Below are 13,181 nucleotides of genomic sequence, written 5' to 3'. Positions count from 1 at the left end.
GTGGGCCTTTCGAATAACGTATCACGGCAACATATCAAGAAAACCTAAGCGATTTAATATTATAGTATGCAGTTAGCATTGTTAACCATTCACCTGATATCGAGCGATCAGGTGAAAGTGAACGTTGCATGCTTATGAAAGGGTGTTATAAAATCTAGTGAAGCATTGTTGTGGCATTTGGATGGAGAAGAGGCTGTGTACCAGGGTCGAATAAACACACATATTCGCAGTTATATTGAGTTTCAGAAACCATAAGTTGCGCTAACTAAAGGTGATGTAAATGTCACTTTGCGGTAATCGTTATTGTCATGGTGAATTTTATGAACGACAATGCAATCCGAAATTATGAAGTTTTGAAGGAAACATCATGTCGTTAATTCTCTATATTTAACAAAAGCAGAGAACATGAACACACAGCAGGGGAACGGACAAGCATCAGGCTGAGCGAAGAAGAAGAAAGCATTAATTTATGGTGATGCTTTGTCCGCAAGACAACGTGTTTGTCGCAGCAAACTCATCGGCTAGATACAAAATTCACAGCCTACAAAACTTGGCTCGAGATTTCGTTGTCAGAGCTGAGAGGAAAGTCACCTTTGAAAGCAAAACAGCAAATGCGTTGCGCATTTGCTTTAGTGAAAATCAAGGACCTCTACTGAAAAACGTGCTTTATAGGTAGGAAAACTATCTTCTCAAACGTAGCTTCTGAAAGCTGAGGTGAGTGGGAAAATAACATACGTTGTAATGTATGGCATCGAATTATGGCCAGGTAAATTGGGTGACAGTTAAGCAAGCGATGGTGCTTTGCAACTAAAAGTGAAGCCGAGTGATTCTGAGTAGCATGTTTTTAATTTAAAAAAGCGATAATCTTATCAACACACTGGCTTCGCGAAGTCGTTAGAACTTGTTTTTTTATATATATAATTTCTTTATTGATGAAAAGAATCAAAGGTAGACAATTCCAGCACATTAATAATTAATGAGAACAGACAAAAAATGACCTGATTTGCACAGGATAACAACGAAAGCCGCTGCATTAGCTGCACCCGCGTAGTTTGCACAAACAATATTTAACAGCCCAGCTCTGACAACCAACTAATGACATCGCTAGGCGAGAGCTAACATCGTGCTGTGTGCCATGTCCGGGCAAATTTCACGCGCAGAGAATGCATCTTATTTATTTCGCCTGTACAGCTACCTGTGAATTACCTACCCTTATATTTAAAGTTCTCAGAAAAATCTCAACAGTGAGGTCAACCAACATCTCACGGCGCGTATATCAAAGCATTTTCGTGATAGCGCTTTCACCAGGACAACGAGATAACGTGCGCCTATCAGGCGATAAATTATGCTTAGTTTCTAGCGTCGCAAGCAACTCGACAAGATGTGGTCAAATTTGCATGAGTTATCGACAACTGCAGTTTGCATTTACCTGTAGTTTTCAAGTTGCCACGAGACGCAATGCGAGCCATATTTTTTCACGAGGATGTGCAGTACAGCGTAGACAAAAATGATCGCTTTCAACCATGTAGAAGCTGGTTATTTTGAACCACGCTGGTAATCGGCGCATGTCAAAAAATCATGCTTTGTTTAACAGGTTATCTCCAAAAGAAGAGAAGACATAATGAATGAAATAAACTCGGAAAACAAGGAAAAAGAAGCGAGCCCAACACTCGAAGACGACCTCCACCTTACGACGAGAGCATCAAAGAGATTGACTTTCATTGACATCCTGCTTCGTTACAGCATACAGGTCGACTCTTCCTTGACTGACGACGACATACGAGAGGAAGTGGATACATTTATGTTCGAGGTAATGTAGTGGTGGTGGGCTATAGAGTGTGAAGACGGGCAGAGTTGCTGTAGAAGGGGTAGCGTAAATAAGCCCAACTATTGGTAAAACTTCCAATATCACTTCCTGGCTTTTCTAAACAATTTGGGCCTACGTTTGTTTTGTTTAGCGCTGTAAGATGAGTGAGGTGACGGAATGTTTATGAGGTTAATAATCCACAAAACTTACGAGTAACCTAGGTCAAGATGATATAACGTAGCGATTACAGTTACACTCTCATCACCATTGCTCAGTGTCTCCACAGCATCAAAGCAGCGTTATCAGCGGGAGTGGACATGTGATGCGACAGATGGAATGACTGGAATCGAAGCAAAGGAAATAAAGTTGTTGGATTACCGGCCAGCAGAGTTGGTAATGCTTGGAAGAAATGCACGCATAAGTATAGATGTACTGCATGATGAATAAATTGCGGTCACTGACCAAGTCAAGGTGAAAATAACACGGACGTTTCGGGATCCGTACGGGTTCCTTGATCACACTAATAGTAAGTACTGCATGTAGGGACTAATTTTGTATCAATATAGAGCGGTGATGGATAAAGAAAAATGAAATAAAAGTTGATTGAAGCAATTTCAACGGCAACACATCACAAAACAAGCTATATTTCTGTATTCTCAGTGTAGCACCCATGTGTCATGTTCCAGAACGGGCGATGTTGCAAGCACTGGAAAAGAAAAGAAAGACTGGTGCAACGGGGTAGATCGAAGTTTTTCTTCAAGGGCACTATACCGTAGAAAACATTTTTAGTAGCCGTAGAAACATTTATTCACGTGTTTAGCTGTTTAGATATGTAGAAGCTCACAGCGTTTTGACAGTATTGACAGCATCCCATTTTTATCGTATATTTTGCTGTTTACGTCGATGAGTCCATGGTTCCCGCAATTTTCCATTGCAACCAGTTATCGCACGCGCTCAGTCAACGAATGTTTGTAAAATCATAATTTCATTATGATGTACTTCCGTCTTAGTTCAGCTAAGAAACGACTAACAGGAATTTCTCTTGAGTCAGCGTCTAGGTTAGGCGTACCCCATTTACTTACGAATGCACACAAACAGTACCCTCATTCAAAGCCAGAGATGACCAATAAGTGTTGTGCCATTCCAAAAGGAGTGTCAATTGTTTTCCTCAGCGAACAAGTGTTTATTTCGGTATTGGTATTCTTGGTATTGTAGGTAGTTTTCTTAAATTTAACGAAGCTTGAGTGTGATTTTTATTGCGATTGATTTCGTTCGTCAAAAATATAAATAAATGTTCAAAAAATTCTGGTGAGGTTGACGCCAAACTAGCAACATGACAAAGCTACACTGGAAGTAACAGTAAATGTAACGCATTTCGTATCATCGCGTGTTCGGTGTAGCTCCATTCCACAAAGAAAATCGGCAAACAAAAAAACACATGAATGAACCGCCTAATGCAAAGACTTTTTTTTTGTGCGAAATACTCATATGCATACCAATTGCAAAGAAAGAAATAGCATTCTTGTTTAATGATTTGTAAAGAGGGATGAATTTATCCTATATCGCTCCACACAATAATTGAAAAAAAAAAAGATTGGTCCTCGCTGCAAAGTAATTCACTTCTCAGATACACCCTTATGGTGAGATGATGATGTGTACATATGAACGTACACGTACTCTTACACCCTCACCACGTTGAACGGAGAGAGCTTGAATGCCTCCCTACATCATATCATGAGGGTGTTTTAAACTTTTTGTTTATTGATTTATTGAGCGAATAAATTTATCATTCTTGCCTCAAACTAAATCAAAACGACCCTGATCTGCACTACGATGTAATTCCCTTGCTGCATGCACATCTATGGGGAGCTGCAGAAAGTATGTACATGCAGTATTACACCCTTATTATGTTTAAAGGAAATAGTTTACATAAAGCCTTTCGTTCTAAACCCAAAGGTATTTTTTACGGGAACCTGGTTTATCCAGATATAATACAAGGTTCTCAAGCGACATTATGTTTAAGTAATTCATGCTTACCAAAAGAGAAATGTATTGCGTCCCAAGTAAGATAGAAAGCGGAGCAAACACAGGCCCCGCGTTGCCTAACTGTGGAGTGCAACATCGTATAAATGCTGCCTCTATCGCTGGTATTCTTTATATATACCTAATGTAACAATATTAGAATGATCGTTAAACTTTTTTGTAACATGCCACCTTGCATATGACATACGTTTAAACCACTTTCATTGTACGATAATCTTTTGTAACGCTTTTCATTTAAGAAGAAAGAATGGTTTAGCGCTTGCTAATCAAGATATTACAGTGTGTATCTTTAGACTACATCATCTGCAAACAAAAATTACTTATATGCGCTCTCACTAGATCCTAGTGCTTTGAATACATCATGCAAACAAGTGATCACCACTGATTGAGGATGTTCCCTACTGTATCAAATACTGCACTCTGTTAAATACAAATATGTTGCACAGACACGCTAGGTGAACGCAGAGCTAGTTTCCCGCCTACCACCTATATGTTCGGACATAGGTAATGCAGTGTTACTCACAATCCCTAATTTAGGGCACAGAGAAAAAGAGCGACTAAAAAATAACAATACACTGACACCCATCTCTTGTTCAATCTACCGGGTGTTTCTGCGAAGACTATCAGTAATTTTTTAAAAAATCACCTGTAGCAGATAGCGCAATTATGATCTTTGAGCTGGATTGTCCAAATAGGGGGACATTATCTGGGCGAGAAGTTGAAACACATAATTGAATAACTAACAAAAGTTCACTAATTAAATTTCTAAGTAATTACTGCACAGCACACATTGCAATTTTTAAATTGTAGCCAAGGAGTTCGCAAAGCAGATCCAATTGGAACGAATTCTGTGGATGACATTATTTTCGAGATATGACCCATCAAACTTTCTGTAAAAATTCACTGTGGTTCCACTTACTTTTTTAACAAAATGCCATTTTATGCACTGAAGCACCAAAATAACTGAACCGCCAATGTATTTCTTCGCAAAGTTTGGGAATGAGTACTCGTAACTGATGCCATCCTGAGAATTCTTTCCAATTGAATATACATTGTGAACCACCAGGCTACATTTATAAATTGAAAGATCTGCTGTACAGTAATTAGGTAAAACATAATTAGTGAATGTTTGTCAATTATTTAATTATGCATTTCGATTTCGCGCCCAGATAGTGTGCGCCTGTTTGGGCAATCCAGCTCAAAGATTATAATCGCGCTATCTGCCACATATCACTTTTAAAAATCACTGAAAGTCTTCGCAGAAACACTTGGTATATATAGGGTGTTCTTGTTTTTTTAGATACGCCAAATTTTAAAAAATTGCCTGTGGCAGACAGCACATTTCTAATGTTTGCTCTGAATTACTCGATGAGGCGGCCATTACTTCTAGGAGAAATCAAAATGCTTAATTGAATAATTAGCATAATTATCCTATGTAAAATTTTACTTAATTACTATTTAAAATCTACGAACAATAGCCGGTGAGTTCACAAAGCGTATGCACTTCGTACGAGTTCTCAGCACTGCACCAGCTTCTAATGTTTGACGAAATGCATTGGCGTTCCAGTTACTTCTTTTAAGAAAACGCAGTTTGATGCATTGAACCACGAAAGTAACTAAAACACCAATGCATTTGGTCGGACGCTTTGAAAATGAAAAATGAATATATTGAAACTCGTACAGTCCTGAGAATTCGTTCCAAGTGAATACGCCTTGCGAACTCAGTGGCTACATTACGCAGATCACTATATGTGCTGTAAAATAAATAATTAAAAAGTTCATTTGCGTAATTATGTTATTTACTTATTTAATTATTATGATTTATCGTACACGTAATAACCGCCTCATCTAGTAATTTAGATCAATGGTTAGAATTGTGCTATCTGCCGGAGGAATTTTTTTTACTTTGGTTCCGCTAAAAAAAGTCTATATAAGAACATATGCCACAAGTGCAGCTTTCACAAAGTTCAGGCTTAATTTTTCAATTCTGAAATAGTTTGGTGGACAGAATTTTGCAAGGTTTGCAGCTTGTTCTATCGTTATATCTTTAAAGTAGGCCTGTGCTCCCAAGCTCAATTAATCGGTGGGCCACCTAGTGTATGAAGTACTCAAGCGCCACTCCGCCATTCCTACAGTTCATTGCAGCGTTACGCAACACCACACGTTCCTCATTTCAGGGTATGTGCAGAGATCGACAAAAAATTACGCAGGAGTTTTATACAGGTACAATTATTCGGAATAAATCAGCTGCACAAGAACCCACCAAAAAATGTCCCTCATCAAAAATGAGAACTCTGAAAGACGTTCGTTAAAGCCAATATTTTCAAAACGAATGCAACGTTTTATCCGTGCAACTCGCATATTCTCTCCTTGATATGAAGTAGGGACCTGCATTTTGCTTTCATGCACACTTACCCTTTATTCCAGCTTCCATGTCACACCATGACTCTCAGATTAACCTGACGTGAACCATGGCCTTGAACAAATTTTTTGTACGTTCACCAAGATAAGAGAGGGGCTAGGAAAGAGGATAGACCTGTGCGCTAAATTAGATAAGATTACCAAGACCTGAAACCCAATGATGTAAGCAAAGGCTCCTCAGCTATAGAAGCAGATAACTGACGGGCGCTGGGGCACAGCTCAAATCTCGAGACGTTGCTTTGGTAGATACGTTTCAGGAAACACGTGTCGTGGCCTTGATATAAATAACATATTTCTTGCTTACATAGTATTTTGTGAAGAGAAATATTTTCAGTTCTGCTTCAAAGGACCTTACTGACCACCACGCACGTCGCGCATTACAGGGACACGACACAACTGCCATGGGCATTGCTTGGTCCCTTTACATGATTGCATTGCACTCGGACGTTCAAGCTAAAATTCAAGAAGAATTGGACTGTGTCCTGCAAGGTGACTTAGATGCTGATATAACGTTGGAAGATTTGAAGGAGCTCAAATACTTTGACCGCGTGCTCAAGGTAGGCGCATATTTAAATATGTTACAACAGGAGGGAGGAATGAATCGTGATAGAGATGTTTACCTGTTCTCTTTTACAGGAAAGCCAACGCCTATTTCCATCGGTACCCGTTATTGCGAGATCGGTAGCGCAAAATATTAAAATAGGTGAGTTGACTGTCCTGCAGTGCACCCAGGTGCAATAATACAGCAATGCGTAGACACTTCCTGCATTCTTATGAATAAACCACGGGACATATAGAGCCAAGCACAAGCCAACTTCGACCATTTATGGTACGTCTGAAAAGTATGAGAACAGAGATAAATAGAGGCCGTAAGTAGCTGAATCCCATCTGATGAGTCTATGCCCACCAACTGTGAGAACGTCACCCATTTTCTAAGTTGCATCTGTTCACCGAGGCGCCATAATATAGTAATAAAAGCGCTACTAAGAAAAGTTCGCATGCTGATTTGTGTCCTCTGACACTAGCCTAGCGTAATATTCATAAATTTCAACTGCTATTCCTTCATGACAAGCGATGACCCATTTCTCGAAAGTTTTGCTATGGTTACTTGTAGATTTCCGGAGCCTGTATTTTCTTTCAGGGAGGCGTTCGAACGTTATCTAAAGCCTGTTGTAGAATTGGCTCCACTCTCCGCATTCACGACACCTTCGACATTGCTTAGATGCTACAACGGGTCGTTTCCTCCTCAGGAGTCTGTCTCGGCCGGTCGGTGGGACATGCTTCGGTTTGCTTTCTTTCAGTACAACATTCTGCTCCACTTTCGACACGGGCTTGGGCAACATGTATACAAGGTTATCAACGGCGACAAGTAACTCAGTTTACTTGTCGCGTCATCTGTTCCAAAAAAGAATCATAACCCCTCCCACCCTTGCAGCCGCAAACGTTGTGTTCTTCAGACAGTGAGGGGATTCACTGAATTATCCAGTATTTGCCTGGTTCTGGAGTTTAGAGTCATTTGCAACCTTTGTAGTTCCCACACTTTTTTTAGAACCGACGTACACCAACGTCTGCAGCGGGGCGAGAAAGCCTCACACACACTCCGGCGGCGGCCGCAAGGGGACACACTTTTCACAGGCACTGCATTTAACTTACATGCACGTTATTATTGAAGACAACACTAAGTCCGCGACAGGCTGGCGCATATACAGATATCATTGTTGGGTAAATGACAAGCCATGTACTGTTTGATAGGTGGCGCAGTGTAACCAGCCAAAATTTTGTTTATATAACTCTTAAAAGAGTCTCGATCGCGGTGTGTTAATTGCAGTCGAAATATTGATGACGTGCATTTCCTTCCAATAGGCGGTATCCACTGGCGCCTCTAATAGCTAAGACGCGCACGTTTTCTCCAAGAGCACACGCTAGTGATTTTTTTTCAGTTACCTCCACCAAGACTCACCTCACTTACCTTCTCCGTTGTAGGTTGAGAAGAAAAATCCGGAAACAAGGCGCGTACGTATAATTAGTTACAAAGATATGAACTACGCTGATGCAGTTTCCCTGCTCTCGCTTGGTGGACGACGCACACGCTTTAACAAGAGCCGAAGTGAGCATTCGCCGTTGTACGTGACCTTCGGTACATGTATATGCACGCACGTCCTTGCTTTGATAATGTGTGCCCGCTTGGCAAGGAGCATCCTTGCAAGTTGCCACTTGCTTATGCACATCGTGAAAAGCTTGGAAAACGCTGTTAGCAATCAGTGCTGGTCACCGCTTGTGACTACCGTAATTCGTTAAAAACCTGAACCTCTTTGAAAAAGAGTCGCTACAGTGTCTCGGAGGCTCGACCGTTTTTCTGCTCGGCACATAGTTACACGTTCAATTTTCGTCTTTTGCGACTGCATTCGCACGAGGTGGTATAGCAAAAAGGCCTGAAGGCCTAAATGTGAGTACGGCGTCAAAGTGAGCCCAGAAGAAACTCCTCTGGCACCATGGCCCTCATACCCCAGTTGGATCTTTGCGATGTAAATATGTACCCACGATTATCATCAGCAATAATCATTCCGCTCAGGCAGCCGTACATTTAGTTATATTTAGTTTACCATCACTCCACGTTTTACGAGGCTATTTTATCAATTATATGGACACTCAAAAGCAGATTTCTGCCGTCGGCGTCGCCGTCGCCGTCACCGTGAGGTTCCGTATGACGTCAATGGAGATGAAATCGTCGCCGCGTACCGAACGCTGTATGTGCGAGTGAAAGGGCGCGAGGGACGCGCGCTTTCACGTGGAGTGAACGCACGGCGGAGAACAAACGCGCGTTCTGCGCCGTGCTCCCTTAAGGGCTGCAGAATTAGGCGTCTCTTTCCTCCTTTACAATCACCATGTATGTAGAGAAAACGCGCCTTCTTCCGACGCGCGAGAGGCCGTGGGGGGGGGGGGGGGGGGAAGGGAGGCGACGTTTAGCTGCGGCACCAAGTGCCTATTTATATCAGAGGCTCCGGCAACAGTCACCAACGCCGCACGCATTTTGAGCGAACGCGGGCAAAACGCCGACGGCGTCGACAACAGTTCTGCGTGTTGCCGGTGCTGCTGCATGTCCAAGTTTATACAGCTGATAAAGCTAACATCATTGCTCCGTATAGCTCTCTACAAATTTGCTATCGCAATTGATGCTTCGCCTTTCAGGTGAAACTGCGACATTTTTCTTGTAACGGCCTTCTTGTACCAATTGCTAATTACATCTGATGCACTAAATCGGGCTAATTTGTTTGACGCTAAGTAATTTCTTCTCTCCGTACAGGTGAACACATTGTTCCAGAGGAGAGCGACGTTGACGTCTTCATATATGCTCTACATAGAGATCCAAGTGTGTTTCCAGATCCTGAAGTGTTCGACCCCGACAGGTTTCTACCAGAAAATGTTGTACACAGACATCCGTACGCGTATGTGCCCTTCTCCGCGGGTCCCAGGAACTGCATAGGTAATCATTGCCTCTGTATTTCTCTCGCCAAATCATCAAACACACGCGTGCACATACCAACAGGCACCATGCCTATGCCTACACACATCTGAACACACACGAAGCATCAGACATCCTCACTGCTGCCTATTCATTTTAAATTCGGTTTCTTTTTTATCTTTCTCATCTATAACAGGTGCCCAGCACTAGTGTAAGTCATAATGCATGCGAATGCTCTCTTTTTGTAGGATATAGAAAGTTTTATTATTTTTATTACTTTTCCAAGATCATATGTAACCAATTGACGTTGGCATATTCGCCATCCTTTAGTAATTGAGACTGTCGATTTTGTTTAAGCATGAGCTTCGTTTTGCTAGTTACAGTGTAATAATGGAAACCAAAATGTTTTGAATGAGAGACTTCTAGAAAAAGTAATATTGGATGACCGGAAAGGTTTCCTGTGCTGGGTAGCATAAAACCATTCGTAGCATTCATGCCGCACAAAAAGCTAGACGGAATGAAGGTTACTCACTTTTTTAATCATCTTCTGAGCCGTGGAACACCGAAACTCTCGAAGACGTTTCACCGTGCTTCTTAGGGACAGCCGGCTCGGCTAGCGGGCACAGTTTCTTCTGAAGTTTCTCTGAGTTTTTTCGAAACTCTACGCAGCCTTAACGCAATAACAAAAGCCTGTCATATGAGAATATACTCCAGCGCGCCAAAAAAAGCAATAATAAAACAAATAAAAAAAGTTGTGACGCTAGATTGCATGATTGCACTTATTGCTTTACTACTCCCCCCCCCCCCCCCAAAAAAAAAAAAAAAAAAAAAAACTCGTAGACAGATTAGTCATTTTATGCCTTAAGAGCTTCACTATAACTTAGCTGGCTGGAACTTGAAAAAAACTGAAATGATCAATTTATAATCAACAAAGTTTCGGTAATTAACATTTTCCTTACTGAGCAACGCTACTGCAGTGTTGAAACTTTTTTCCTTCTAACGTTTTCTTCTAACGAAGCTCTATGCCATTGTTGTCAGTTAAAAATTACTATTCCAATTTACTATGTCTGTGTTCTTAAAGAGTGAACCCTACTGCGATTCCGCTTATCTAATTGAATGATGCGTGGACTAGCCTTCTTTCCCAGTACAGCCGGCCTGTACTCCAGCTGTACTGGCCGGATGTGCAGCCGGCCTGTATTCCCAGTCGGTAGGTTATTTTTTGTGCCGATCCTTACCACGCGTTATATAAAAATGTGCGCCCAAACGTGGCAAATAATCTTTTCTTTATCTTACCTTTATGTGAAATTATGATTCCCGACGGTAAGAAGCGACGTACCAGTGTTGCCATATCGCCTGCTCACGCCACACTTAAACTAACGCGAGAGAACTGCCATTTTCCTAAGTGGATATCCTAGACTGGCTATGCTACTTACGACTATATGTATATATACTGAAGCACTGCCGTGTTAGAAGTAGAATCAACGCCTTAGAATATTTTGGCGAATTGTATTCAAACATCTACTGTTAACTTACATGCCATGAACTGACAAGACAGAACGTGAAGTGATATTTTGGTAAGCGGTTGATGAATAGTAATTGGTGCATTACGCTGTAGCGAAAGCGCTAGAAGCCAGTTAGAGGTAATTTACAAATCTTTCGGCATCATGGAGTATCCTAAAGGCTGCAATGATAACGCTGTGGCAAACCAAGTGGATCTAACGTAGGCGCACAAATCCGCTGACCGGAAACTTTACGATAAGTTGTAATAAGCGTTTCTTTTATTTCTTCTTGCAGGTCAGAAGTACGCTTCGATGGAAGTTAAGATCATCGTCGCTACCCTTCTTCGACGCTTCTTCTTGAAGGCAATTGATCGGCGAGACCAGCTGATGCTGACATGCGAACTTGTGTTGAGGCCAGTGAATGGACTCAGAGTTGCTTTTACGCCACGCTCACGGGGCATCTGAGCCCATGCTCCTGGTCTATTTCTTGAGGTATCATAGCGGTGACTGTCTGGCTGGTCTTTCCGCCAAGAACTACGATCGCGCAAGATCATTGATTAGGAAGCAAAACGGGAAATGCTGACCTCGTACACTTGCAACCAAAGGACTGAAGATGTTCCCATTTGTTTCGAGAGTCCCCATGTCAGGGATCCGTACGTTTTAGGTCGAGGATGAACCATACACGTATAGCGTTGGATAATCGGTCATGAATCCCCTAGAAACTCTCAACGTGGATGGACATACTAAATGTACAATGAAGTAACATTCCTTTACAGGCTGCGTAGCAACCCAGAACAACGTATTTACAATAGAGCAAGTGCTAGCAACATTGTAACGGGGAACTACATTGGAGAGCGTCATGGTTACACGCGCCACTGTAACAAAGGACAAGTGAACTTCGTCCTGAGCTTTGTGTTACAGAGAAGTGATTCTAAATATCATGCAATACTAGCCAGACCACTTTTGCCAGACTAGGTGTATTCAAAACCGTGACATTGTTAGAAAAACTCTGTCTTTATCTGCACAGCACCTTGTACGCAGCGCATCGCCGTTTATTGGTAGAACTGGCTACGCTGTACTTCCTTCTATGCAGCTGCTATACTATGAGACATCAAACGCTCTTAACAACTGCAAAGGACCATAAGCCAAACAAAAATATACCATGTGCCCATGTTTTATGCCATTTACTAAAGAGGACAGTTCTATGTTCCATGATTAACTGAAACGACTCAGGAGTGCATGTATTTTTATACAGAGCGACAAACCCATGAAAAAAAGTAATAGTGCCGTTTCTCTGTGTTGTGTTGTCCGAGCATTCCTAGAACTTGACCCTATTTGCCATTTTGTGATATGGTTGTGGTAAATGTTTGGTGTTTAATATCAGATATTTAGATGTTCGAAGATTTAAATGGCGTCAGCTATACCTTTTCACATATAGTTACTACAACAAAAAGCCACAGAAATGGAAAAATTGTATAAATGACTCTATCACATAAACCCCACTCGCATAAATAAATGACAATATATGCTACATCTCACTAAATACAGCTGACAAGAAGTGTCGCTTAAAGACCCTGAAAGGTAAATTTCAGTCACATTAATATATTGAAGTCCAGGCACAAATGAAAATACGAAGGTGAACTGGTGAACTTACTTTTTCTTTCAAGTACCTGGCTTTGTGGCTATGCAACCATACACTCTGGCCATCTTGGACCCGTATTTTTGTTGCCTCTTGTATATATGTACTCCTGTGCAGTGACGAGCTGTGCATTTTGTTTCCCAGCATGTCCTTTGTCAGGTGCGAGCAGGCTGCACCGCGTGTGACTATACGGCTGACAGCAGGTATTGAAATGCACCACCAGTGTTGTGCAATACAAGCCGCGGTATTGTGCTGGGCCAAAAGAATTATCTTCTTCACTCTGCAGCACTTATGGCATTGCTTCCTCTA

General features: G+C 41.6%; 1 protein-coding gene across 1 annotated transcript in view; it reads left to right on the top strand.

The window, feature by feature from the left end:
* Nucleotides 1-11,996, top strand: part of LOC119436672 (cytochrome P450 4V2) — a 30,568-nt gene extending 18,572 nt beyond the window's left edge. Inside the window, exons 7-11 of the mRNA XM_037703634.2 lie at nt 1,595-1,810; nt 6,655-6,828; nt 6,908-6,974; nt 9,576-9,755; nt 11,529-11,996. Coding sequence (XP_037559562.1) covers nt 1,595-1,810; nt 6,655-6,828; nt 6,908-6,974; nt 9,576-9,755; nt 11,529-11,698 — 807 coding nt within the window. The 3' untranslated portion in view covers nt 11,699-11,996. The remainder of the gene's footprint in view (nt 1-1,594; nt 1,811-6,654; nt 6,829-6,907; nt 6,975-9,575; nt 9,756-11,528) is intronic.
* The last annotated feature ends 1,185 nt before the right edge of the window (nt 11,997-13,181 follow it).

Source organism: Dermacentor silvarum, chromosome 1 (assembly GCF_013339745.2).
Source record: "Dermacentor silvarum isolate Dsil-2018 chromosome 1, BIME_Dsil_1.4, whole genome shotgun sequence".
Taxonomy (NCBI): domain Eukaryota; kingdom Metazoa; phylum Arthropoda; class Arachnida; order Ixodida; family Ixodidae; genus Dermacentor; species Dermacentor silvarum.
Note: the sequence above shows the minus strand (reverse complement) of the source record. Positions and strands in the feature narration are given on the sequence as shown.